Source organism: Aythya ferina (assembly GCF_964211825.1).
Source record: "Aythya ferina genome assembly, chromosome: 5".
NCBI classification, from domain to species: domain Eukaryota; kingdom Metazoa; phylum Chordata; class Aves; order Anseriformes; family Anatidae; genus Aythya; species Aythya ferina.
The window spans coordinates 20,978,622-21,005,610 of record NC_140301.1 but is presented as its reverse complement, the minus strand read 5'-3'; the positions used below and the strand labels follow the sequence as shown (position 1 = coordinate 21,005,610).

The window sequence follows — 26,989 nt, the reverse complement described above, 5'->3', positions numbered from 1 at the left end:
TTTGATACCAGCTGGATTGTGGAGCCAGCTGCAGTGCAACACTGATAAGGAGCAAAATTAGACTGGAGAGATGCAACCAAGCACTGCAGATGTGCAATGAAATCATGATGAGGCCAGTGGATAAATGTAGTCAGTCAATAAGGATCCCCTGAAATAAGAGATACCATCACTTTCAGTTTAAAATAGTTGTTTTAAAGGAATTCTGTACACTGGTGGCCATACATCTGTACAAGCTCTGGTTTCAGTTGCAAAGCAGTATTCAAAGCAGTATCTGAAAGAAACAGTACAGTTGCTGTGTTTCCTCTCTAGCATTCTAGCTGAATATAATACTTTTGAAGATGACCACTTGATGTTAAGTTGAAGTTAGCACAAAACCCCACAAATCACCCTAGAGTTCCCCGAAACAGAATTCTGTGAGTCTAGTGAAACTGATGAAAAAGGTAATGTGGTAAAGTAGAGATCGTGAAGCCACAGAAACTAAGGCAGACTGGATCTGCCTTAGCGGCAGATCTGCTAGTGGTCAGAAACCATTAAACTGACCTCCAAATCATTGAACTGAAAACCTGGGACCTTTTTTTTTTTTTTTCTTTCTTTTTCACTGTGAAGAAAACAACACCAAAAACAAACGTTTACTGTGATGTCAAATACAAAATTGGCATATTGAGATATCAGTCCTTTAATAGTACAACTATTTCAAGGGAGTAAGCTGTGGTCTCCTTCTTTAGAGAAGCGAATCCCTTTGCTGAACTATGGAGCTTTACAGAAATCTCCTAGTGATGCAGAGCTCCTGTTAGCTACTCCGTTGTTGTTCTCTACACCACAGTAGAACTAGCGAATGCACACAGGGGTAAGTAAAAATGAAAATAGCATTCTTTCTGACACAGATCACCAAGTGTGGAAAAGGCCCCAGTGACAACTAGCAGCTGGAATACGAGAGTGAAGGCTGATTTATTTGACCCAATTGCCATTTTATTGTTGGCTTAATTCAAGGGTGAGAGAAGCACTATAGATGGTAAAAAATTCTTTCTTTCACTTTTCTTTAGATCTTAAAATCATAGGTTCAGGGAGTACCACACTGGACTTTCTACACCAGAGTCTCAGTTAACATACACAGATTGTCTCTGAGAGGAGTAGGGGCTCTTGGATCCCAGCAGGAGATGGGAATTAGAGGCAAAATACTGTGCATCACCTGATCATTGCAAAGAAGTGTCTTCTAGCCCTGGTTTCTGAAATCAGTGAAACAATGAATTTCTGTCTTGCCCAGAAGCGACAGCACAGCTTGCTCCCTTCACATGCACAGTGCACTATTCTTCCAGAAGAGACAATGTACTGTGCATTATCTGATGTGCAGCGTCTCACCTCTGAGACATAACCTGCTGCCTCTGGCTACTGATGGACCCACACCCACAACTATTATTCTTTTGGTCTCAATTCAGTGCTAGTTGTATTTCTACTAATTAACGAACAGTACTGACTCTTCCCTAAAAAATGATGAACAAAGTAGAGTATTTGGTATTAGGTGCAAAGTAAAGAGGATGCAGTTTGTTTAAAGACAAATATCTGCATTTACTTCAGTTGTTTGTAAGATACATATCTGTACACATGTATTTTGTCTAACAGCACAAATACAAAATAAGTGAGCTTAGCTATTCCTGGCACATTTCAAAGTTACAGTATCAAAATGTTAAGCAATAAAAAATGTTTATTTCATGGAAAATGTTTATGCCTAGATAACATTAATTAAAATTCTACTCATCCTGTTAGAAGCAGGTTTAAAAGGGAGGTAGAACATTGCTGGCCAATAGCATTGGGCAATAACAAGCAGAACTAATTATTGGTGGGATAGGTGACATATGTGTGAAGAGTTTTTTGCATCTCCTTTAAAAGCAATGTGTCTCACATGCTATTTCTTGGCTGAACTGCAGTGTATTCTCTCTCTGTAGACTGACTGTTTCCACAGACCATGTGGAAAACTCTTCATGGCCATAGTAAACCAGCAGGTAGGAAATCCTCACCTTGGTGCTGAGGTGTACTCAGATGACAGCTAAAATGTTCTGGGGTTTGTCCCTGCATGTTTAAATAGCAAAGAAGTATATTTTCCACACTTTACCCAGGTGAATTCATGCCAGAAAATGAATCTATGTGCCTCCTTCCCTTCAAACCAGTCACTATTATAATAACTTGCATATCATTTAAAGCTGTTGTGCTCATGGTGCCTGTATGTTGTGAACATTTCCTCCATGTTTGGATAACCTCACAACATGGAGAACTAGAATGATGGCAGACCTGATGGTTTAGGCATTTGGTTTGATTAAAATCAGCATAGACCGTTTGGATCATGCATGTGATTTGTTTGTAAATTTGATGTAGAGGTCTTACGAGAAAAGGTTTTTATATAGATATCATGGTTTTGTAAGGCTAAAAATAGCCTCAAACATCCAACATTTCCAGTCATGTGCATGCTGCTCTGCTCTCTAGTGCTTTCTAATTTATTCACTCCTGAAGAATATGCTTCCTCCTCAGGTTCTTCAGAAATTGTTGCATCTTTCATTTTAGTTCTTTTTGTCCATATGTCTTACAGCTTGGTGACTTAATCTGCCAGGGCTAGAATTTGCTATCCTAGTGCTATAGATGTTAACCATACCAGCAGATTCTGATCAAACCCGACAGATCATGTTCTGACTCTTAGTTGTCAGGTCATTCAACAATTGAGGATCTTTCCAAAGTTTTTACTCTAAACTCATCAATTCAGACATCTCAACTACTTGTCACTAGACAGCAGTTGCCTTATATTTCATATCGACTTCTTTGGTAAGTCTGAATCTACAGTATGGACAGTAACTTGCACTGGTGCCTGTTGACATTGGTTTGTATGGCTGTAAGATATTTTGACCCCAATCTGTGGGCATTGTAATCTCAGTTCCTGTGTCCTTCAAAGTAGTGGGCTGGCCAATGTGTTTTTACATACCCTGTGTTCAAGCTTCCCAGGGAAACTCCTACAAGACAGTTATGAGTTCTATCAAGGGAACGGAGAAGCGCAGTGTGATAGGTTGAGCTGCGGTAAAACCTTATTTTCTGAAGTGTCATTGGAAAAGACTAGGAACTTAACTTATAAGCACCTTCAATGCAAGAAAACGTTGCTCAACCAACCTCAGTATCTTGCCTCAAGCAGTGACCACTCCCTGAGAACCTAAGGTAAGGTAAAGAAAAGCTCTTTTATATGTTCCTACGTTAGTTCTAATAGGCTTTAGTTGATAGAGTTTATGCATTTATTTCATGTTCTTACGTCCTTTGTATGGTCCTCTAATTTTTAGTTAAAAGTGGATAATTAGCTTATTTGACCACCAGGTGGCCTGCTACACTGTGTTGTTCGGTGTATGCCCGGACTCATGCCTTGGGAAGGGTGTACAATAATATTTATTGAAACTTCTATTGTTAGAGGACTTTATTCTGTGACTGCAAGCATGGCATTTGTAATCTTACTTTGGTCTTTTTTGTTGTACCAGTCAAATGTAAATGTATTCATACCAGTGAGGATTTTTCAGGGCTAACTGAAAAGGTTGCAAAATTAACAAACATATAGAATATCCTTAAAGATTTTTATACGGTTTAAATGTTCAACCCTTTTTCTTAAGTGCTTAATGGCTTTACCAAAGGACAGTTAACTTCTTCCTCTGCCATTTCTTCCACACTTTATTAAAGAAGCAAAGAATAAAATCAATGCAATGGCAATTCTTCAAACATCAGTACCAAATGCCAATCACAAATGAGCTGGAAAAATTACCTTTAATAGGGTTAATGTAGTGCTAGTGTAGCTTCCTAATGTACAGAAGCTCTATAGCCTGTTCTGAAATATGTATTCATTACTTTAATTTCTTTAAATTTCAGTTCTACAGCAACATACTATATCTCCAGCATAATAGCTAAGAAAATGACCTAATGTAGTTGATTCATATGCAGATTTGAAGGAAAAAAAAAAAACACAAAACAAAACAAAACAAACAAAAAAAAACAACAAAACAAAACAAACAAACAAAAAAAAAACAAACACCATAACCTAATACTATTAGGAACATGGAGTATTCAACAAGGTAGATTTTATATTATTATTTTAGAATTGCCACTAATTATAAAATGATTTTTTTTACACCAAGAAGCACAAATTTGGGTAAAACTGTTTATTTCATTGAAATGAAGGTACCATTCATGATAGTTATGTCACCAAAATCAGTCACTTACTTTTCCTGATATTCTCAACAGAACATCTTTCTTAAAAAATAAAAAATAAATCTGAATGTCGCAGCATGAATGATGGGGTCTTGTTCTCTTCCCCTCAGCCTTTTCTCATTCTTTTTCCTTCAATTTTCTATCTTCATTTGGAATTACTAAATTCCCTATAGATGCAGCATAGTACAGCAAATTTTTATTGATTAGGCAGAGAACGGTTAAATTTGAAGGCATTGGTACACATTATTTTAAGCGTATAGCTTGTCTTAATGGGCACAGACCTTTCGAATTTGGATTTGAACTGCCACACAGCTATTATGGCATGCATGGTTACCAGGATAAGTTGACCACAAAAGCAGCACCAGAATGTCTTGAGAGAATGCCAGAAAAAGAAAAGTTTGTAAGGCTACCGTAGTGTTCTCTACAGCTGAAGTAGATTCAAAATATCCTGAATTTGCTTCATATTATTTCAGGACTGGTTTTGTGTATTTCCTGTTGCTGCAGTCCTTTGAAAAATTCCTTCTCGGATATATGCATATATTGTCAAGACATGTCTTTTTCATTTTATTTTTTTTTAAACATAGAATTGAGACATTAGTGCAGGAATAATTTGCCAATATCTAAACCTACTGACATTGAAAGCATTTTATGTGTTTGAATATCGATAACCACCAGTTTATCAGACTGCTTAGGGCATGAAATTAGTGTTTCATTGAAGCAGCATAAGTCAACGTTGAAGGTGTTTTTTGTTGTTCTTTTTTTTTTTTTCTTAAATCCACTTCTACAGTTTCATTGCAGTATTTTTATAGAACTGTTTGTTTTAATTTATTTGTTTATTTGTTTGTTTAATTGCTGAAAGGTTCTATTAATATTCAGGCCTTTAACTGTATGCTGGTTTCAGAGTAGCTTATTGCACAATGCTAAACAGAAAGGTGCAGATTCCCGAGTCTGTCAAGATGATTTTGCATTCAACTTTAAAATTTCTGGCGTGAATCTAGTTCAGGTATGTACTAGAAAACACTCTTCTTGTGGATGCAAATCTTACTGATATCGTCCAAGTCACTTGCTTATTTGCTGCTATGGTTATTTTCTCCTATTCCCCATACTTCTTTCTAGCATGAAAAGAAGCAGAAAAAAAATCTTGTAGAAACAGGAAAAAAAAAAAAAAAAGCTGAACCAGGAGAGCCTAACAAGTAAAAGCCAAAATGTGACTACAGGCAATATTGTCTGTAAACACAAGTTAAATCCAAACCCATTGTTTTTTATTTATATTGGGGTCAAGTTATGGAAAATGGGCTTTCTGACAGTATTAGGAAGAATCAAGCCTTAAGATTGTCCAAAGTATATGTATTTGTCTTCACCAGCCTCTGTAAAAATTCTTCTGCTTCTCTCTGTTTTGGTTCTGTATGTAGTAATCCCAGAAACATGAAATTCAAGATCAGTGCAAGTCATCTGTTTTCATATTTCATTCTTATACTAACGTCATGCTTTCACAGGCATTCAACTATTGGCAAAGGTATAAGAAGATAAAACAGCAGGAAGTTAAACTTAAACAAATTCAAACTAGAAACAAGCCACACAGCTTTTAGCAGCTAAAGAAGCCAATGATTTTTCATTTTATCAAGCAATACTATGAATTTTCCATCATTTGCAACTTTAAATCAGGGTTGGATGCAATACCAAAAGTTTTGCTTAAACCCAGAACATTGAGAGTTTAATATAAGGAAGGGAAGAGTATGGCACATTTTATACAAGTGGTGATGTTAGATTATGACAATTTCTTGAACTTCAGATCTGTGAATCAGCCCAAGTTTTTTGCAGAGAATATTTTGGCAGAATGCCATTAGAAATGAGAAGAAGCTTTCAGCTTTCATCATGCCAGCAAATAACAGAGTTCACATTTAGCAGCAGCATAAAACCTTGAAAACAGACACCTGAAATCAGGCAAATAGAAGCAGAGGAAAAGCTTCTTTTGTTTCTGTCTCACTAGTTGTGCAGTAGACAAAATGAGTTCAGTGTCACTACGCTTATGTATTTTTTTAAAGGTAGCTATTAATTCCTAAATGTCTTACAGAAATAAAGATTTACCGAGTTTAGATCTGAGGTATTTTCTACAGTGACTAAAATGTACCATAAGTAGTATAATACATTTTTTTTTCCAGTGTAGTATGAAACAAACACCGTTAAGTAGTTTTATGTTTGGCTATGCTAGACAACGTGTTCTGTAGCAGAGAATGCTCGTGCAGATCTCGAAAGACTTGTACTCACATCAGTGATCTCCGACACTGGACACGTCATCCATCTGTGCCTCAATTTCTCATTTGAAATTGAGAATTATATTTTTCCACAGGGCTGTTGTGAGTCCCCAACTAATTGGAGCACAGGAATGGCAAGCTTGATTGTGCCTGTAAAATGCTGCATTAGCCATAGCCTTGCTGATGGCTGTTCTGAAAGAGGCCAAGCATCTCTCCTAGGCACAGCAGCTGTTCGAGATACAGAGAAGACTGGCTTTTAGCATGTACCAGATTATTTAGTTTCCAACATTTCTGGACAGAATTGCTGTTCGTAGTAACGGTCAAAAGCATCTTACTCCATTCCATCACAGAGTAACAGAGTGCATGCTTCTCTTCCTGGTGTTTCACGATAGCATTTTGCAGACCCCTTGGGTGGTGAGGCTTTTAAAGAACAAGCCCAATGCCAGGGCAGGTGGAAAGAAGCAGTGTTTCTTTTTCCCTTTTATTTTCCCATTATATGTGTGATAGCTCCTCACAATTTTTATTGGTTTGGTTTTGCCTGTTTTAACAATATTTTAATATTTTAAATAATTTATGTTCTGAAAGTCCATTTTTAGAAATGGATTCAGAGCCTAATTCACTAAGTCTCTGGAGGTTAAAAAAAATCATAACTTGTCATGTGTGTTAGTTTTTAGAAACAATTGTCACGCCAGTATAATCCCTTTAATATTATGCAGTGAAGCTGGTGGTGTTAGAAAGTGTTGTAAAATGGAATTACATCTTGGAATAAGTTTTTCCACCTTCAAGGTAGTCTGGCTTTTACTGAGAAAGCTGCTTGGGCATAGCATTTTGCTGTGTTGATCACTGGCGAGGAAGAGAGAAGGCATCTGTGTTAAATACTTACAGGCCCATCGGGGTGTTATCAGAATGCTATTCTGAAGAATGCTAGTTGTTAGTTCTCGTCGTTCAGCCATCTTTATATGCTTAGTTTGTTTCAGGGACTTACTACTAATACGGGAAAAAATGACCGCTGCTGTAGCGTTTACTATCAAAGCTGTTAATACTGTAAAAAATGAAATATTTTCTTCCATGTTAAAATAATTCAATGACATTTGTGAGGTGTACAACTTCTTGCCAACTCTTCTAATTTAAAACATTATCTGTTTGAGGAAAACATATGTTAGAAATTTTTAATTCAGTGATAGGAAAGGCACTAATGAAATATGCATGTATGAATTTTGTATCGCATAAGTTTCCTCTTTCTTGAAATGTGATTAAAAGCCAAACATCTGGATTATGTTTAAAAAGCTTGAATTTCCAGTTTTCAGAGAGATTCAATCTATTTTGACACTGTACACTTAGCCTTAACATTTTCAGCATGCTGTTAACATTACTTGCTATTGTAAAAAATAAGTTCAGGTTTAAACAAAGTCGGTCTTCTTCTAATGCTAAAAATGTTTTCTGAAATAGCTGTTTCTGCAGCATTCACACAGCCATAGTTTAGGCTGTGTCAGCATTTCCATTATAAATTTGCTCTTGAAAGCAGTTTGTAGTTGATCTTAAAAATAACTTTTCAACTTGAGAGTATTTTTTCTTTTACTTTAAAAGTACTATGTTTTTCTCAGAATAGTATTAAAAAGGAAAGATTATAATTTTTTAAAATTCACTATGAAATAAGATTTGTTCACTGCTAACACGGGTAATGGAATTGGGATGCTTACTTTCTGCCTTTGTTTTAATAACATTTATTTCTATTTATGAAAGTGAACAGATTTTAGCTGCTATGTCTCTTGAAGAGTTCAGTATACGTCTGTCGGGAGATGATAAAACATGACTAACCATATAACTTTTTAACATGTTTTAACAATAGTTTTGATGTAGTACATTGTAATGGCATTGCTATAAAAGAAATTACAATGATTGCCAGTGTTTTAGGTAGTCAGTAGAGATGGTTCAGCACTCCTAGTGGACCTGCTCAGTGTGCCAACTTTGACATAACTCAAGGGAAATTATAAGGAACAAATCAAATAGCGAATTATAAAAACTATTAGCTTTCACTTTACTTAATAGAGTACAGGATATGTGTTTAAAATAAGAATGACATTCTATCATTATAACTTTGGGACAAATTGAGAAATCTGGTGTCAGCACCAGATTGCACCTTTTGGTCAGAGGCTTACTTGGGCCCTTGAACAGGTGTATGTTCTGTTGTGTAGAAAAAAGTTCAAGTACTGCAAAGATCATGATGTTATGCTAGACTCTACAGGTGATGAGTACTCAGGCCACTTATTCTGAGGTTAGAGACTGAGCCAGCTAGACACTGACACAAGTTTGTTCACCAGCCTGCAGAGGTTGCAGGGCTATCGTTGCCACAGGAAAGAGATGATTTTCTTTTCTCACAGTTCACAAGGTCTAGAACCATGGGTTACTAAAGCCAGTGTGCCCTAAGTGGTGGGATACTGGAGTCATCCGGACCTCAGAGCTCCTTGGTGGATTCTCCTGTCCTTTGGTAGAGACTTTGAGTTCTGTCTATTGTCAGTTTAGATTTTGATTTGGTTCTTTTTGCAGTTGACAATTTCTTCTCCCATGAAACAGTACGGAAAATAGGTAAGAAGAAGGATCCAGTTATATTCTAGCCTCAAACATATCCCAGTAGGTACTGCTAGAAGAGAGGATAATTTATTTGTCGATTTTCAGTCAGGCTTCACTCACGGGAGGCTATTACTGACCGCCATTAGCATTCTGGCTGAGTAACAATGGAGTAAGGACTTCAGAAGAGCCAGTCTGTGAAAGATAAATGCACAGGAACATCCATTTCAAAATAAAACGATGCCTGTAACACACAGCCTGACAATAGTCAGTGCATTTGGAATTAAATCTTTGTGTAGATGAGTTCTAACTCTGTGTTTCATGCATATCGAAGAAGTAGGCACAGCTTAGCAGAAGGGAGGAAAAGATGAGAACTTCAGGCTATAAATTAGTTTCTTTGATTATCTTCTTCAAAAAATCTCCATAAACTTACATTGTTGTATTTTATTTTGTAAAAATGTAAATGTAAAAAAGTAGCTGTGTTAGATGTGGTACATGCAGGATCAGCATTTCAGAATTTCCAGCCAGGGAGACTTACATCTCCACCATTTTGCTTCCAGGTCATACAGTTTCCCTACCATCGAATGCCTTTTCTGACCAGTAACAGGCTAACTACTGCCTACTCCAGGATTTTGGAACACCTTTTACTCTCTGCTTTTCTGTCATTAATTACATGTGTGCAGTAATTGAAAGATATAGTAGTTGTTAATCCATAAAGAACACATTTTTTTTATTTATTTTACATCAGTAATTCTTCAGGCAACTAAATAAATGTAAATTAAACTAAATCCGAATTTGATATTTAAAGCATGTCCATAGATTGCATCTGCATTAGTCTGTTCCGAAAGTCACACCTCCGGTGCAAGGTGTGAAATAAACCTCATATTAGTAAAAACTCTAACAGCATTCTTGCAAGCAACGCAGGATCAATCTCAGAAATTCCTTAGTATATCAGCCAAACATCCCAGTAAAATAATAGTTTACAGGATCAATAGATTGTTATGACATGAAATACACAAAGTCTGTGGCCTTACCTGAACTGTACTGCAACCTCTGTTGTGGGACCGTGGTTTTTTATCATCTGCCAGGGTTTTTCTTGCTTTCTAGATGGGCCACAGTTCTAGTGGGATCTCATGCACCTGATATTTGATCATCCTTGCTATACAAATGCAAACTGCTGTATTTTGGCTATATGTTCTTAGCAATTTAATTATATTTAAAAACTGGTTAATAGTGTTGTAAATAACTGGTATTACTACAAAATTGCATTCTGAAGGTAATGGGATTGAATTTCAACACAAGTTGACACTCAATTAAAATTTCCATATATCTAGTGAATTAGCCAGTTCTTGGCTGCTGTATTAGGGTGGATGTCTTCCTGCTTAACTGAGCACTGAGCAAGACGGGCAAAATGCATAATAAAGCCAAATCAAGACTTAATATCCCCACTCAATTTTTTATTGTTGGTATCAAGCAGAAAGCTTGCAGAACTAACTCAAGGATGTGGATTAAAATAAATAAATAAATAATAAGCATTTAAACAAAATTTCTCTACATTTAGAGTAACGAAGCTAGAGGGAAAAAAAAAAAAAAAGAGAGAAGCCCTTAAAACTTCTTACTGAATTACTGCCATCAGCCAGTAGATCCATGGGGCTTGTTCGGCTAAAAGCCACAACAGACTTTGTAATGCAATGATGTAATCTTGGCTTTGTGTCATTTATATTCAACCTAAAAAAACAATTTTCCTGAATAGACAGGCTGACAACAATATTGTTCAGTGTTGGTTTTTATTTGGATTGTTTCCAAATGGTTCATATGCCTCCACAGTAACACCATGCCAGCTCAAGTTTTTACTCTGAATTCCGAAGTTTCCCCTTTTTCTTGTATTTTATTTTGCTTTTAAAGCCCCAGTTCTGTTTGCGAAACTAACCAGCTTGGCCACGAAATTAGGATGTATCTTGCAGAGTGCATTCATTTTACTTTTTGCATATTTTTCCTGAGGTCATGTCAAGGTTAGTTTGAATTCCATCCTACATTAAGACTTCTTTCACAGCTATTTAGCTCTGCAGCCTACTCCCCGCTGGGGTCTGCCCCTTGGGCACGTCAAAGCTTCAGACCTGACAAATCACACACAGATGAAGCTGTACAGTTTTTTAAACAGTTTCATCAGTAACGTGTTTTTTTTTTTCTTTACACTATACTTTTTTTTTTTTTTTTTTTTTTTTTTTTTTCCACTGGAGTTTATTCTCTGAATTGCAATATCCTGAAGACTGATTTCCGTATGGAAAATTCCCTTGCGCAGCCGAGCTGTAACATGGAAATGGCGTTGTGCGCTACGTGCCACTCACAGCCCTCCACAAACTGAAAGTACTGCAGCTTCTCTTAATTAGCAACAAGCTATAGCTCCTTGTCTAATAACTGTAATCGTATTGTTAGCATCAGTTTGAACAGAAGAGCCTAAAACTATAAAGGCTGATAAATATTCAAAATTTACCATCCATATTGTGGTACAGGGGAGCTGCTAGCTGTTCACAGGAATAAACTTCTGTCATCCCAGGGATTACTCCGAGGAGTAAATGTTCATCAGTGTCAAGAAATGACTCTGTGCTTTAACAGCAATCCTTATGGGACCTGGGAAATTTGAAGTGGGTGTATGTGTGTATATATATAATTAGCTTCACAACTAGATGCAGGGTTTTCACCACCTACATTCATGCACAGACACCCCTACCCCCAACCCCCCATGTATGTGTCAGTGCACAAAAAACAGTTCAGAGTGTCTAATGCAGCTTGCAGGTGAAAAAGAAAATTTCTAAAATTCTTAGCTGCAAACCGCTATCTATATTTTAGCGTTTTGTGAAACTACTGGTGCAACACCATTTCCCGTTTAATTGATGAAGTTAAAATGCTTGGCTGCTAATGAGTGTATTAGCAAACAATATACCCTTAACAAGCTTAAGCAGCTCAGGATTTTAAAAAGCAGCTTACTGTCCTCCTCATTTTTATAAGACAAAATGTACTGCCTTCTACAAATTGCTTGATCGACTGATGAAGTACTATAATTATAGTTGTATTGCAGTTTTGACAAAGCCACAATAACAGATTGTAGTTTAGTCCCCACTCCAGGCACACAACTCTTTGCATTACAAAACCCAGTTTTACTGGTCTAATTCTTACTGCGAACAAAAGGCACCTGGAGATGTTAACTATATACTAAAAGAAAACTTGGAATCTAGGAAATAATAATATTGAAGCATGACTTTTCTTCTTGCAGCTAGTTCATTGGGAATGGTATCTAATGAAGAGTTGTCTAAAGGGCTGCTTGTTTGGAACTAATTAAAGACAGATATCCTAAATAGAAAAAGGATCATGGGAATTACATTAGGTGTCTGGAGACTTGTTATTCTTTGGTACTCTGAGTAGATTGTGGAAGTTGTTAGGGATTCAAGAAATAAGGCAAGCTAATAAAAAGTTCTATTTTTCTGGTTATTGGCCAACTATTGTATTTTTGTTTGCAATAAGATTTGAGCCAACAGGCTAGAGGCTTGAATAAAACATTTAAACATTTGTGCATTAACACATTATGGTGAAAAGAGAGTCTTGTGCTTTCACTCAGTGCATTTCAGCCTTCAATTAATGTGAAAGCACTACAATGCCTATGCAACTTCTCTTGCCTAGTGGTGCACCATTTATCATTGCAGTTTTACATTGACCTTGACACCCACTTCATTAGAATAAAGATTGTCTACCATTTAGGTTACATTGTTCCTCTGCACAGAGACCCCATGCAAATTTCTGTTCAGATAGAAGAGCTGTGAGCCTGTCAGAGGTCATCTGCATTAAATGATTGCAGCTATTTTCCAACTGCTTCTTTTCATTCTACTCAATTCAGGCTAGGAGGATCAATCAAGCCCTCTGCCTGAAACAGTGGGACTGCTGGGAATATAACTGTTTTTGGTAGTAGTGGATATGCCCTAAACAGTATTAAATATTTAATATAAATTCATTAAAGGGCATACAAAGTCTTCAAAAAGATATTACATTTATAGTAAAATTTAAAGGGTTGGGATCACCTTCCTTAAGAAAAATACAGAACAATGGGTATTGACTGCATAATTTTTTAATGTAGGCAAAATTTAGTTCATGAAGTTACTTAATATTTCTTTCAGTGTGTTTATTTCTTCAGCTGCCAGGGAAAGGAATGTGCAGCAGAAGTGTAATCCACATTTGTTACTTTCTGAAACAAAAAAAAGCAAGGTGTCTGTTGGGGTTTAAGACAAAAGTGCTAAGATTTGTTTTGTTTTACAGGCATGCACACATACGCACATGCTCACTCACACAAATACATATTTTACTACTGTGCATATTTGTAGGGGGGAAAGGAAATGGAAATAAGTTGGCGCTCTCCGTCTTGAGTTTTCTGAGTGATATAATTGGAATTAAATTATTAATGGGAGATACTTAAAAAAGATTGTTTTATGATCTTCTATTAGAGAATTTGCAATTCATTTTAATATTTGTAGTTTGATTTATATTAAAGATAATGCAATCTATGTCCAATTAACAATACATAGCCAATGTAATATGATTTCCAGATCGTGCAAATGGAATAAACTAGAAGAGGAAAAACTGATTCTTAACCTCAGATGTAATTTGCTGTGTGAGTTCTGGCAATTTTAAATGACATTGCACTTTTTAATTTTTCCAAAGGCTCAGCAGCAAATTTATCCCAATCAAGAAAGCCTATTATTAATTTACAAGGACAATTGTAGGAGTCTTTATAATTTCCCTGTGCAATTATTTGCCATAAATTGCTAATAGTGAAATACATGAAGTTTGCAAGAAACAGCGACTGCTATTTATCTAGACAGATCACTCAGCCAAGATCCTGAATGTTGTCCAGAGGTTCTAGTACTATTGACAGCATAAAAAATATAACCAAGCTTCTGGATGGTTTCTAAAATGTTTCACACTGGTAGTACCAAAAAGGTAGAAGCATTAAGAGCTATTGTGAAGGGGAGGCTGGCCTCTAGCAGATTCCTTCACTTTGCTTGTATACAGCTGAGCTTTGGACCCTGGACTTTGGAATAAAAAGACTCTTTGTTCATCACTGAATGGCATTAGGCATGGGCTTCCTAAGGGGCCACCATGAAGCCTAGCATGAAGAGTGCAAACATTATCCAGAAAGCAAAGTGAGAATGTGTGTGAAGAGATGATGGACAAATATTGCTATATGTGTGTTGCTATATGTTTGTATATATCTATTTTGTTACATATTTGGTGAATTTGCTTACAAAGGATTCAGTACTCAAATTTATGCATGTAGTATATATTGAGAATGTGTGCCACCACTGAATATGTGTGGCATATAAACCCTGAACATGCGTGTGCATGTATTTGTGTGCAGCAGTTTAATCATTGCAAATGGCAAGTTTTTAAAATTTAAAGATATAATCTCAGTAAAAATAAAATGGCAAGTCACTCTGTCCTGATCTCAGTTGTCTATCATATGATGCCATTTGACTGAAGACATTATTCTAGTATGTGAATGATGGGACACAGAACATCTACAAATAGCACACCCTTATTCCAATAATGGAGAAAGTTCACTGGCTTAATTCTTCTGTACTTCGTAGCCATAGCTCCACTGTGTGTTCAGTATGTCTGGTCTCTTTTCACTATAACCAACAGAAGCACCATACAAAAGTCTTACAATGGATGTCTTAATCTCTCTGTGTGCTTTTAGAGCATTATTTTGAATTCCATCATGCAGGCTTTTTTTTTTTTTTTTTTTTTTTTCCTTTCCTCTTCTGAAGTTTTATTACAACAACAGAATTCCCAGGGAGCTTTAGGGGCAAGGTTCACATAATATTGCCCTAAAGTTTTGCTTGAGGGGTGGAATCTGCACCCTAGTCCTGATCATCTTTTTGTGGTGTTTCTCTTTCTGAAAGATGCAGTGCGTAGTCTTACAGAGTTGTTAACTGTGTACAGATTTTTTTTTATTGTTTACCAGACAGTGCACATCTACGAACCTTTCATGATGATTTCTTTCTCTGACCTCTCAGTGACTAGGCATCTTGTTCCTTAACACTGAGGGAGGCTGAAAAATGCTTGAGTTGCTCAATGTGTGCCTTCTATACCAGTTTCAAAATGGCTTATTCTTCTGGTTTCCATGGTGACAATTAACACTGTTACAAGGCATTGTTCCAGTCTCCATTTGGGCAGAATTTTCGGGTGTGATTTTTCACACAAAAAATGTTTTCTATATTTTTTTTTTTTTAAAAAGAAAAGGCATAGTTTAGTTAAAGTGTCAAAAAATGTGTCTCAATCAAGCATGCCTAGGTTTCTCAGAATATTTTTATCAGGGGAAATAGAGTTTTAACTTGCTTTGATTTGAAATTTAACTTCTTATGGTTTAAATATTTTTGCCAAACTTATTCATGCATAAATGTTACGGCTTTTTGCTGAAGTCCACTATTTTTCTTTTGAGAACTATTGATCATATTGAGTCAGAGGGAATAAAAAGCACAAATTCTTTAACTTACATAACAGTGTTTTGAATTTCTTTTGAGTGGCTTCAGGAACACAAAGGCAGCCATGCATGCACCCAGCTAATCATGCTGTAAATATTTTGCACTTTTTCCATTCCCCCCCCCCCCCCCCCCCCAGTTTTTGTGATATGACAGGTGTTGTGGGAAATTAAATATTACTAATTTATTGACTATTGTGGTTGTTGCAAAAAAAATATATAAAAAATGGTACTTTAACTTTCTTAATCTCATTTTTGCCTATTAAATGGTAATCTATATCATAGCATCCACAGCCTGTCACAATGGAGCTGCCTTTGCTCACTTAAAGCTGAGGAAAGAATGAATCTGAAGATTAAATTATCTTCTCACCGCAGGATTAAGTAGTCCTACTAGACTAGGGTTGTGCAGCGCTGATAGAGCTGGTAGCTAATTTTTCCATGCAACTGCTTAGAGTGTAGGTGTTTAATGGATTAAAAAATAGCATTAGCAATAGCATCTAGTGCTATCAGTTCTTAAACTGCACCTTCTGTACATTAAGCCCTTCCCTTAACTTAAAATACACACTGCATATTAAATATCCAGAAATGAAACAATACTGACTCTCAGTCACATACCAATACATCTAATAATGAACTGAATACTTTCATCTTTTACAGTTACAGTATAATGCATTTTCTATCAATCAGCACTTTCATCATGCTTGTTTATACAGTAGGTTACATGGTGACAAAGACAGAGAGTATACATAAAGTCTAGCTTATTTATTTTTTAATGTAATAACATTTTATAACATCTGTCACACTATTTGGATTATGCTGCATTGCATTATTTTATCTAGTCCAAAATTAGATGAAACATCTAATGTTTCTGTGTTAACAAGAACATTGTAATCATGAAACATGCACCGTATTTTATTTCTTCGTTGGTCATACACTGCCCAGAAACTTAACCAACCTCAGTCCACTCCGCAGCAGCCCCTAACAGGTGCTGTATAACAGCCATTAACCAGCTATGCCTGCACCAGTGTCACACAGCTAGAGGACTCCCTCAGTCTATTAATTCACTTCACAAAAGAAAGGGAGTAGCACGAACTGGATTTCAGTGCCTAGCAAATTGGACTCTGGATTCCCCTTGATATTACATGTACTTATGGAAATAATTATGCAAATCCTTTTCAGCTATATCATCTTTAAATAGAAATCAGATTATATAAAGGAGATTGTAATCACCTCCAGTAACCATTCTAGTTGAAAACGCAAAAATATGGATTGAGAAGTGTACTTGTTGAACATTTCAGTCCAATAAAATGCTGTTACCTCTTGGAGAATTCAGTTCCCTGGTGCCAAATCTGGTCAATATCTGGTATCGTACATTTCTGAAACCGTAGCCATAATACTCCCTGTATCAAAAGACAAGTTCTTTATAAACAATTCCTTGTTTTTTTTTTTTTACTATGCATATTCATGTAATTTTGGATACGCAGACACCTGATCAGTGTTCATTAATAATGAGAAATGGTTTAAATCACCTCATTTAAAACATTTGCTCTATGATCCACAAATGACTAATATTTGCTGAAGTTTACATAATACAAATGATGTGCATGTGTTGTGTAAATGAAAGATTAAAATATGAAACTAACAATATGCAAACATATGCATGGAAATGCTGAGGACCTGTTAGCTGAAACAGTGATTTCACACCTTTATTATTTTCTTTAAGCTGTCTCCAATTGTATTTTTGCTTTGTTTTCCTACACAGCATGTTCTTGGATCTGGCAAAAGCACCCATGTTTTAAACATTTCTTACACAAGTTTAATTTTTTGTTCTTAGCCCAGTTACTAGCATTTGCAGTATGAACTGCTGTAGCAGCTTTCTTGGCTGAACATAAAGCAAAGAAAGCTTTGTGTTTAGGATGCAATTTGCTAATAGCTCTGCAAAATTTACATATGTCTCGTAAACACCTTTGTAAGAATGTATGCTGAACTCTACTTCCAATAGAAGGTACATTTTTGACTGTATCAGAAGTCCTGTTTCTATGAGAGGTTTACACGTAATGGAGAGAGCTTGACTTACTGAATGTATAGAAGTGTATGCCTGTGTTTAAATTTTATTTTTTGAGGTACCATGCCAGCTACTACAACATGATTAATCACTGTAGTTACTATCAGATTTAATACTTAATTCAGATTTTCAGAGAATAAAGGTTTTAAAGAGATTTTTTTTGCAAGTGTCTCTACATTAGAATATGTTTTTATAGAATATATATGTACAGCTAAAATATTGAGAATATTCCGGTAATTTAAAAAGAAGTTTCAGGTTTTAGTCCTGTTTTCTTCATTCTTTTTCATTTTTTAAATAATAAATACCAGTGCAGGAAATACAGGGTAGTCACAGGTTGAAGAGAGTATTGGACTGTGTGAGCGTTTCAGTTGTTTGTGTGCCATTTCACTCTTGGTTGATACATTACAAATATAGTTACTGCTATTCTATTGCAGGGGAGTTAGGTCTAATGTTTTTTCTAAGGTGAAGCTCTCACATTGGCATGTGCCGCAATTTTTAGGGCCTGTGTGTGAGACAAAATCCTGAATGAGAGGGAGAAGAAATAAACTTTACAGGAAGCCTAATTCTGAAATTAATTCCTTGGGCTTTTTCCAGTGGAGAGTCTCAGTGCTACTTGCTGAAGTTGCGTCTTTGTAAAATAAGATACCAGCTCCCCTGAATGATACAGAGGCAGAGCAAGGTTCAGACCAGTGAGTGTTAGTGAATGCACAAGTGAATATAGTGAGTGAACATCACCAGATGTAATCAATTGCTAACTGCCTGCATTTTTACGTCACCCAGAAGACAACGTGGTTGGTACCTAAGTCTCTTCAGATATGTAATGAGAAGGTTGTGTGCTTAAATAATAAATAAAGGAATGGCATAGTGAGTGCGGTTATAACTGGACACATAGAATTAAAGTTTAATTTTTAGAGAGAAGACTCTTCACAGTAGCTAATGTTATGTATTTCTTTTCATTTTAGAGATACAATGTAGAAATGTCAATCAGGCACCCGAAAAAGATGGAACTGCTCAGTAAGGTTGAAGCTCTGAAGAAAAGTGGTGTTTTACTACCAAATGATCTCCTTGAAAAAGTGGATTCAATTAATGAAAAATGGGAACTGCTCGGGGTATTTGCATTTTTATTACTGTTTGTGGGTTATGTGTACATTTTTGTGTGTTGAAGTGCGCTGTCTGTCTGATTTCTAATTTGAGGCACAAATATCTCTCTCTTTCAATTCACCACGTACATTTCAAACAAGCTACTCATGCTATTATAAAAACTCCGTACTATTTTCCTCTTCTGTTGATTTTTTTTATTCCTTGCTTGTCTCCTGTCTGACTTTAATAATTTTAGTTCTTTAATACATAAAAAATGTAAGTAAAATATGCCATGTATTACGGGTATGCACCAAGTCAACTATAATGCAGTATATCTGATATACACTGACTGTCATGCTTGAGTGAATGTTAATAGAATTTATTCTGAAGGTACATGTTAGAGACATCTACTGTTTAACTATTTACTGTACCCTTAAGATGAAAAGTGGGGTTGTCACTGCGTATTTCAGGTCACACTGATGGCTCAAAAACAAATATGCAGATTCCACACAAATCTGAATACCTGAAGCTAAAAATACAGCCAGGATATGTTTCATGCTGCTGTATTCAGCTCACTTTTGACAAAAGCCAAAAAAGTTTCATGTAATTCATTTCACGCTATGATGGGCTGGGTCTCAGCCAAAGAGTGAGATACAAGAATCTGGCAAAAAAAGCAATATAGAGATTCTGTTACCCAGAGACCAGTGATGGCACCGTGCAGGAGACACTATTGTCCTATTGTTGTAAAACAGCTGAGAGAGAGAGGTCAAACTATATATTTTTCCATCCACTTCTCTCGTTAATTGCCTTCACTTCAAATCAAGGGTAAGATAAATTTATAAATTACTTTAAATGATTAATTATAGATGTGTGATATGAGCAATACAGTTACATTGCATAATTTTGCATGCTATTATCTTAGTTTAAAAATATTTCTACTATATTACGAATAAGCTATATATGCAACCTGCCAGCATCATTTTAAATACTGACTTGTGTCACTTCAGCTTATTTGGTAATGCAATAGCCATTTTACAGAGGGTGGGGCTTTTTTAGTTCAGCACAGTTGTTTCTAACCACTTGATTCTCTAAATGTGCAAATTGTCAGAAAACATTAAAATTTGTTGTCTAACTAGTGAGCTAATTACTTTCTAAGTTTAATATGTAGCATTAACAAATGCATTTTCAAAGTATTTGAACATAAATAAATTTACTAATAAAAATGGGGCTTACTAACTTATTCTTTTACATCTAATTATGACAATTTAAAAAAAAATTAATTATAGTTGTAATCCTTACATTTATGACTTTCAATGTATTTAATCAGATTAATTCAGTGGTACTGATTAGCTGGTAGTATATAAAATATGAGATAAGTACCTGACATAATTCTAAAAATTTAGAAAAACTCTTTCTTAAGAAAAAATTGAAGCCCTCCACTTCTCTGTACGTTAAAATCAAAATATACCTCTCGATTTAGTTTTTCCATTAATTTCAGCATTTACAGAAAAATAAAAAATAAAGTATTACTGTTTTCCTGCTAAATGTAACTTCATGAATAATAAGCAGAGTTTGATAGAGTTTTGTTTAATTTAATAAAAATCTTTGCAGAAACTAACGGCAGTAGGCATACTGTTTTAATTGGCATGATTACGTTTTAATTGGCATGAAAAAAATTAAAGACAAGGATTTTAACTTCTAACAATGGTAAAATAGAGGGATATGGTTTTTAATATTACTTTCATCTAAGGTGAACAGTGTGGAATGGAAATACATTAGAATGAAATGTCAGTGGTGCGTACAGTTTAATCTGTGAAATTTTGTCCCCTGTGCTGAATATTACTCTGTCTCAATTGCATATTAAACAACCCTATCAAGGCAGGCATTGGCATCTGCTGTGCTGACACAAATTGTGAATTAAATGAAATTGATGTCCTCTGTCGTATATTTATGAAGACGGACCATTCTCTGAAGTATTCTGTTTATGAAGAATTTATGATTGCAAACTGTTCCAGAACAAAAAAGTGGCAATAAATTCTTTTTTGTGACCCTACCCTCCAAGGGCATGGATTTCACCTCCTGCTGCTACTTTTGTTACAGCATAAAAACAATAGCTAGTGCTGGATTCCACCGAGGGTCTTCAAATTATCAATATTTGCACGATGAAAATAGAAGGGTGTTGCCAAGAAAGCGTGTTTTTCAGTTATGATCTCCTAAAGATGTTATTTACAGAATGCCACATAGTAGATTAATGTCTGTTGATCTAATTTTATTTGCGTTTAAAGCTTATTTTTGGAAGCTAACTGCAGTATTATAAATTATATTCTAGTAACTTTCTAAAGCATGTATTTTCAGCTGACTGGATCACCTAAAACTGTGTCTTCATGTTACAACAATTAACCACCACTAATTATCAGTTTAAAAGGTTATTGGATGTGATTGTCAGTGTATATTCAATATTCTACAATCAGTAACACAGATCTAGTGCTTATTATAAGTGTCAGACTGTCAGCCTCTTATAGGTCAGATAAAATACTGCTTGGCATAGAAGAAGCAGGCAACAGCATATCTCCCTTGTGATGTTAAAGGATTGCCTTTCAAAATACTGAAAAGAAAGGTAACTTTCTGTCTCCAGCCTCTTCAGAATATTCATTACCATCACAGCATTCACTATCAAAATGTTATTCAGTGGTTCTTTTTATTAGAACTACTACTTTGGAAAGCTGTAGTAAATTAGTTTCATTAGTGATCAGAGGTGAATGTGTATTGTGGTCCATTATTTTTAGAGTGGATGCTTCACATGAAGAACTTATATCCAAATTTAGTTGCCTAAGCAATTGGCCTGATGTTCAGGAACATCAAGGCTTTGCAGTTTCTAGCTTATTGGTGTCTGGATGAGTTCATCCACTTTTAAAAGCAAGCCAGATGTTTTGTGACCTGACTGCTCTGCAAGTTTGCTGCAAGTTTGGAAACTATGACCTGACAGTGTATATCTCAAGAAATATTTCAGTAATGTGATGTTTCCCTAAAAACATAGATGGTACCTTGCATAAGAGCTTGGTGAACTCAGTGTTTGTCATATTTTCTGTTCTTACAGACTAGAAACTAATATGTCTTATGTTTATGAGTATCTAAAGCAACTGATAAATTCTGTAAAGCAACTAGTTTACAAAGTTATGTATCATTTTGTCTTCTTGGTCCACGGTTGCTCTTAATAAACATTGATTTATCATGCTTCCAGCAAAGTCAATGACCCAGAGAGAACAGCTCTGGGGCATAAGTGAAAAACAAGGATACAAAAAATGAAATTGATTGAAACAAGGAAACAAAGAATGAAATTGATTGATATTAGTAGTAATTTAAAAATAAAAATATCTCTGGTCATCTAACAGATGCTTCTTGTTGCACATTAACCTGTATATGTTTTGGTACATAAAACTAATCTATATTTTCTTTATCTGATGCATTAGAAAACCCTAGGAGAGAAGATCCAAGACACAATGGTAGGGCACAGTGGGTTAGGTCCACGTGACCTGCTCTCGCCTGAAAGCGGCAGCCTGGTAAGGCAGCTGGAGGTCAGGATCAAAGAGCTGAAAGGGTGGCTGAGAGATACAGAGCTTTTCATCTTCAATTCCTGTCTGAGACAAGAAAATGAAGGAACAATGAATGCTGAGAAACAACTGCAATATTTTAAGGTAATAAAAAAACAATTGTAGTTTTCATAGAGACTCTTTTTTATGGTAGGATAAAATATTTATCTTATACATAGCATAATGCAATGCATGTACATGTGTAATCATACATTCATATTTTCACATTTATTTGTGTACAATGTGTTCATTCATTTTGATTTTTTTAAGTCTTTGCAATAATATTTATTCCTTAAACTTTAGCAGAAGAGATCTTTAAAGGGCTAATTTCACCAAAGTTGAAAAGCAGTCCTTTCGTTCTACTTCACTATAAAGCTGAGATTTATGAGAAACTTCACTCTGAATTTCACTTCCTACATCAGTTATTTTAATTAACATGTTGTGTGGCCATCAATTTAATAGCCTATTTCTCTACATATATAAGTCAAGAATAGCCCATGTGAGATCACATTTACAGGTATATGAATTTAGCATACCTGAGAAAACATTGAAGTTTATTGTGAACAGATATGTGGAAAAAGACAGGTACGCTGTGAGATTTGTGTTAGTCTAGGCCACATGTTAAGCCTAAACCTGGAGCTTTATGGAAAGCAGGGAAAAGAATTGTAGTCATTATGCTATATTCAGATGGTTAAGCTCGTTCAGCTGAAGGCCATCATTCAGCTTTACAACTGATGTAGCAGAGATTGTATGTTTTGTTTCATTCCCCAAAAGTAGTGGGACAGTTTAGGAAAGAGAGCTATTAAGTTGGCAAACAAACCTGGTAGAACCATGTGATTTTCTTCTGTTCATAGCTATGACTTTTAAATAAACCCTCATCTGAGTCCTCATTACAGGTCACTTTACTCTGCAAGTGATCTTTGACCAAAGAATAAGAAACGAATCACAAGTAATTGTCGAGCTTTAGAGGTAAAGAGGTTTTTCTCTTCCACTAGTACATCAGGGTGTCTAGGGCAACAGCACTCTTAAGGCAATGGACAATTTATTGAATACTCACCTCAAAGGGCAGGTTGCAAACACTTCCAAACAAATACTTTTTTTAGACAAGTGTTCAGGAAAACATCTGTGGAAAACTGACAGTCTTCCCAAATAGACGGTACTTAACTCTTCGCTTTCCAGTCATGAAGATTAAGTGGGAGGGAGTGTTGTGGTGTTGTGTCAATGTAGATGAAGTTGTTGTGTTTTGTATTTTTTTTTATTCTAGGTTCCTGAACATGTCCCTTTGAGTGCAATTTTAAATTTTCTTATGAGATCCATATTGTTTTGTCTTTTTTTCCCAATTCTTGGCCTTCTGCTACAAGGCAAAAAAAAAAAAAAAAAAAAAGCTGATTCTATTTGTTCTATGAGCAAACTTAAATACTAGTGATTGTGAAGGACTGTTGATAAACCTGCAGAAGTTTACAGCAATCAATCCATGTTTTCAGTAGGAAATGCTGGATAGTTCTTATTTCTGTGGAAAATTATGGCATTTATAGAAGGGCATAACTATAGATTTAAAAATCTGATTTCAGACAAACTTGTTTTTAAAGTCCTTTGCATGTATATGTAAATGAAGATATACATATGAACAAAACTACTATAGCAGTGTTACTTACATATTTTGAATATGTATAAATCTTTCAAGTTTAGTCTCTATATATGCCATGCTGTCCTGCCAAGAGCTGTAGAGATGTTAAACAGGATAGTACCACCCACCATGATATAACCAGACTATTTCATTACTTGGTTGATTATCTATTAATTACATAAATAATACATTAATTATTTTCAAAATGGTAGTCATTAGAGTATAAAAAATAATTATCTATCAAATATGGTGAGAGCACATCACTTTGTCATATATATTAAACCATCTTTGTCTCATTAAATCTGAAATCCACTATAAGTAAGTTTTCCATTCTTCACTGATCTCCTGGGGAAGTGTATAAAAGAGAAAATGGATATAATTAACAATACTGCAATGTATAATACATATATTTGAGAAAGAACATTTAGAACATTTTCAAAAACATTAGCTATGCCACTAGTAGGAAGCCTGCTGGGGTTTAGTCTGACTTACTTTCCACTTAACTTAAGAGTTTAACCTTATTACTGCTTTCACTGTGGTAAGTGAGTCATTGTTTCTTAATGGAAATTTATTGTATGGCACCATCCCAATTATACACATGGCCATTGTACACAGAAACATTTTTAATAAAATAAACTCAACAATGCTGTTGATTTTCATTCTATAATGTTATGTTTTAAATTAGATATTTTCAGATATTAGATATTTTCTTCAGATATTTTCATAGTTAGTTCCAAGGGAGAGGCACAAACTTTGCTTCAGTCTATAGTGACACTTGCTGGCCATTCCACAAGAACATTAAGTAGTGAGCTCCCAAATGTAGCCTAACCCCGGCTACTGTCAAAAAGTGGGAAACAGTGAACACAAGTTGCACAGTGCTAAAGGAGAAAGTGAGGGTGTCTTACTCCTGATTTGCTGCGACATAAAATACAGGTCAATCTGGACCAAGAAAATCAAGAGAATGACTTAAATTCATGAGACCTTCATAACCACAACCATATATTTATTTTATTTATTCGTCTTCTTAAATTTCTGTTCTGCCTTTTGAGTCCCAGAGTTTATGTTTTTTGCATTCCACTGAAAGTACAAGGGCCAGAACTAGACACATACTGTTTAAATGGAATAGAGGATTCTCAGGTAAACACATAATTCTAGCAGCTGAAATACCTAATGTCATGAGACTAATAATTGGCACAACTGGTTTCCTAACCTAATGATGTATGGCAATTTTGTGGGTCAGGAGAGACTTGGAGCAGGAAAGAATGAGGAACAATAATAAAAAGAAATCACATTCTTTCACGGAAGTTTTAGTAAATTTCATTATTTGAGTAAGATGTAGCCAGAAATATGTGTGCTTGTTGGCTTGTAAGTAGGTGTGTTCTGCCACATTTGCTTTTATGTGTCCAGGACTTCAAAAAGCATGCTGTTTTCTGTGCAAAATACCCTCCAAAAAACAACAAAGAAGCTTAAATAATTAGTCATATATTTCTGTCACCTCTAATAAAACTTTAGATTTCAAGTGTTCAGTATAGATCAATGACCCATTAGCATCAAAAGGTAGTTGTTATGGCTTTGGCTCACAGGCCAGCTACTCAAGAACAATCTTAGATTTGTGAGTACCTGTCCATCTTGGTATCCTTTCTCAGTCATGTAGAGCTAGAAAAGCTTCTATGACTTTTGCTAGCTAGATTTATAATTTCCTTTTCTTTTCTCTCCCGCCTCCAAATTTAGTTAAAAAAATATAACAGGATTTTAGCAGAAGTTTTCTGACCTAAAGTTCTTTGGCAACAATAAAGCTGCATTTCATGTAGCTTTTGATTTCATGTGAACCAGGAAACAGCATGCTCTATTGTCATACCTGTCTCCTAAGTCTGTATTTGTGTCTTTAAAATAGAGATGCCCAATTTTCAGCAACACTGTAGTTCCCATGGACTTAAGTCAATGGATTCATTACTGGAATAAGACAAAATCATTTGAATCAAAATATGTTGGAAACACTTTCTCATTTAATATTTCTAAAAGCCAATGATGTATTGAATTCCATAGCTAGTAGTATTTGTTGCCATACTCATTTGCCTTGTAAACAGTATCTTATCAGATGTTTGTGACTATTTCTGACGGCTTGACTCACTCTGAAGCAAATGTTTTCGTCTTCCACTGATTTCTTGGCTGAGCATGCCAGATGATGCAATGTCATTAAAAAAAAAAAAAAAAAAAGTATTTCTGATCACCGTCTCTTATTTCTTTGTTGCCTAAAGCAACTGAACTTTCTGGTGAAGCAAGGTAGATTGCATTGGTAATTTGTAATCAATCAGTTAATCATTACCTCTTCTGATGCCTTTTATTGTAACTGAAAAGCGTGCATAAGTCAGCACTGCACATCATAAAAGCAATTCAGTTAAACAAAATTCTCTTGAATAAAACACAAGAGAGTTAGTTTGGGAGTGTACGGGATTATAGACATACTGAAATCAAAGAAAAATATTAACTTTGAGTAAAGGTTTGGTGACTCAGAGATTGGAAAAATGTTCCTGTAGGTGCCAGGAATCACTTTTGCTACTGCATCTTGGATGCTTTACAATTTTTGGAATGATGTTGCTGGCAGAGCTGCAATCAAAGAGTTACAGAAATTTAATGTGCATGTAACAAAAGTATGCAAAATAGTTTCCAACAGAAAGTCCAAAAGAAGTCAAGCAGGATTTAATCCTTTTTATACCTCTAACATGATAAAAATGTAATAATTTTAATAAATTTCTCAGAAAGAGTGTGACTTCAGAGCCTTAAGTCTTTTCACAGATGAAGAAATGTTTACCAAAATTTTGTTTGGATTAAATTTCAACAAACAAGAAGGCATAAAGTATTAAATCTCATGAAAAACAGACAGGATTCCAAAGTGAAATATAGCTTGATGCCACTTAAAAAGGTTTGAAGCAAATTCACGCTTAATTTTATATAACCTACCATTCCAAAGCAGCATTTTTTTTAGGCCACTTAACTAAGAACTAAGAATCCACCTCTTTACAATAAGGAGTTCAACATATGTATATA

The 26,989-nt window shown here is 35.4% G+C and overlaps 1 protein-coding gene and 1 long non-coding RNA gene across 11 annotated transcripts in view; both read left to right on the top strand.

The window, feature by feature from the left end:
- The window catches only part of AKAP6 (A-kinase anchoring protein 6), a 279,284-nt gene that overhangs the window by 208,920 nt on the left and 43,375 nt on the right, over nt 1–26,989 (top strand). For all 10 annotated transcript variants that reach the window (XM_084521164.1, XM_084521165.1, XM_084521168.1 and 7 more), the window contains 2 exons: nt 18,607–18,753; nt 22,195–22,419. In XM_084521164.1, the coding sequence (XP_084377290.1) occupies nt 18,607–18,753; nt 22,195–22,419 (372 nt within the window). The remainder of the gene's footprint in view (nt 1–18,606; nt 18,754–22,194; nt 22,420–26,989) is intronic.
- LOC311437649 lies at nt 1,141–9,720 on the top strand. Its single transcript, XR_014693607.1, has 4 exons — nt 1,141–2,000; nt 2,981–3,195; nt 5,129–5,230; nt 9,611–9,720. It is a non-coding gene; the product is annotated as an uncharacterized lncRNA (long non-coding RNA).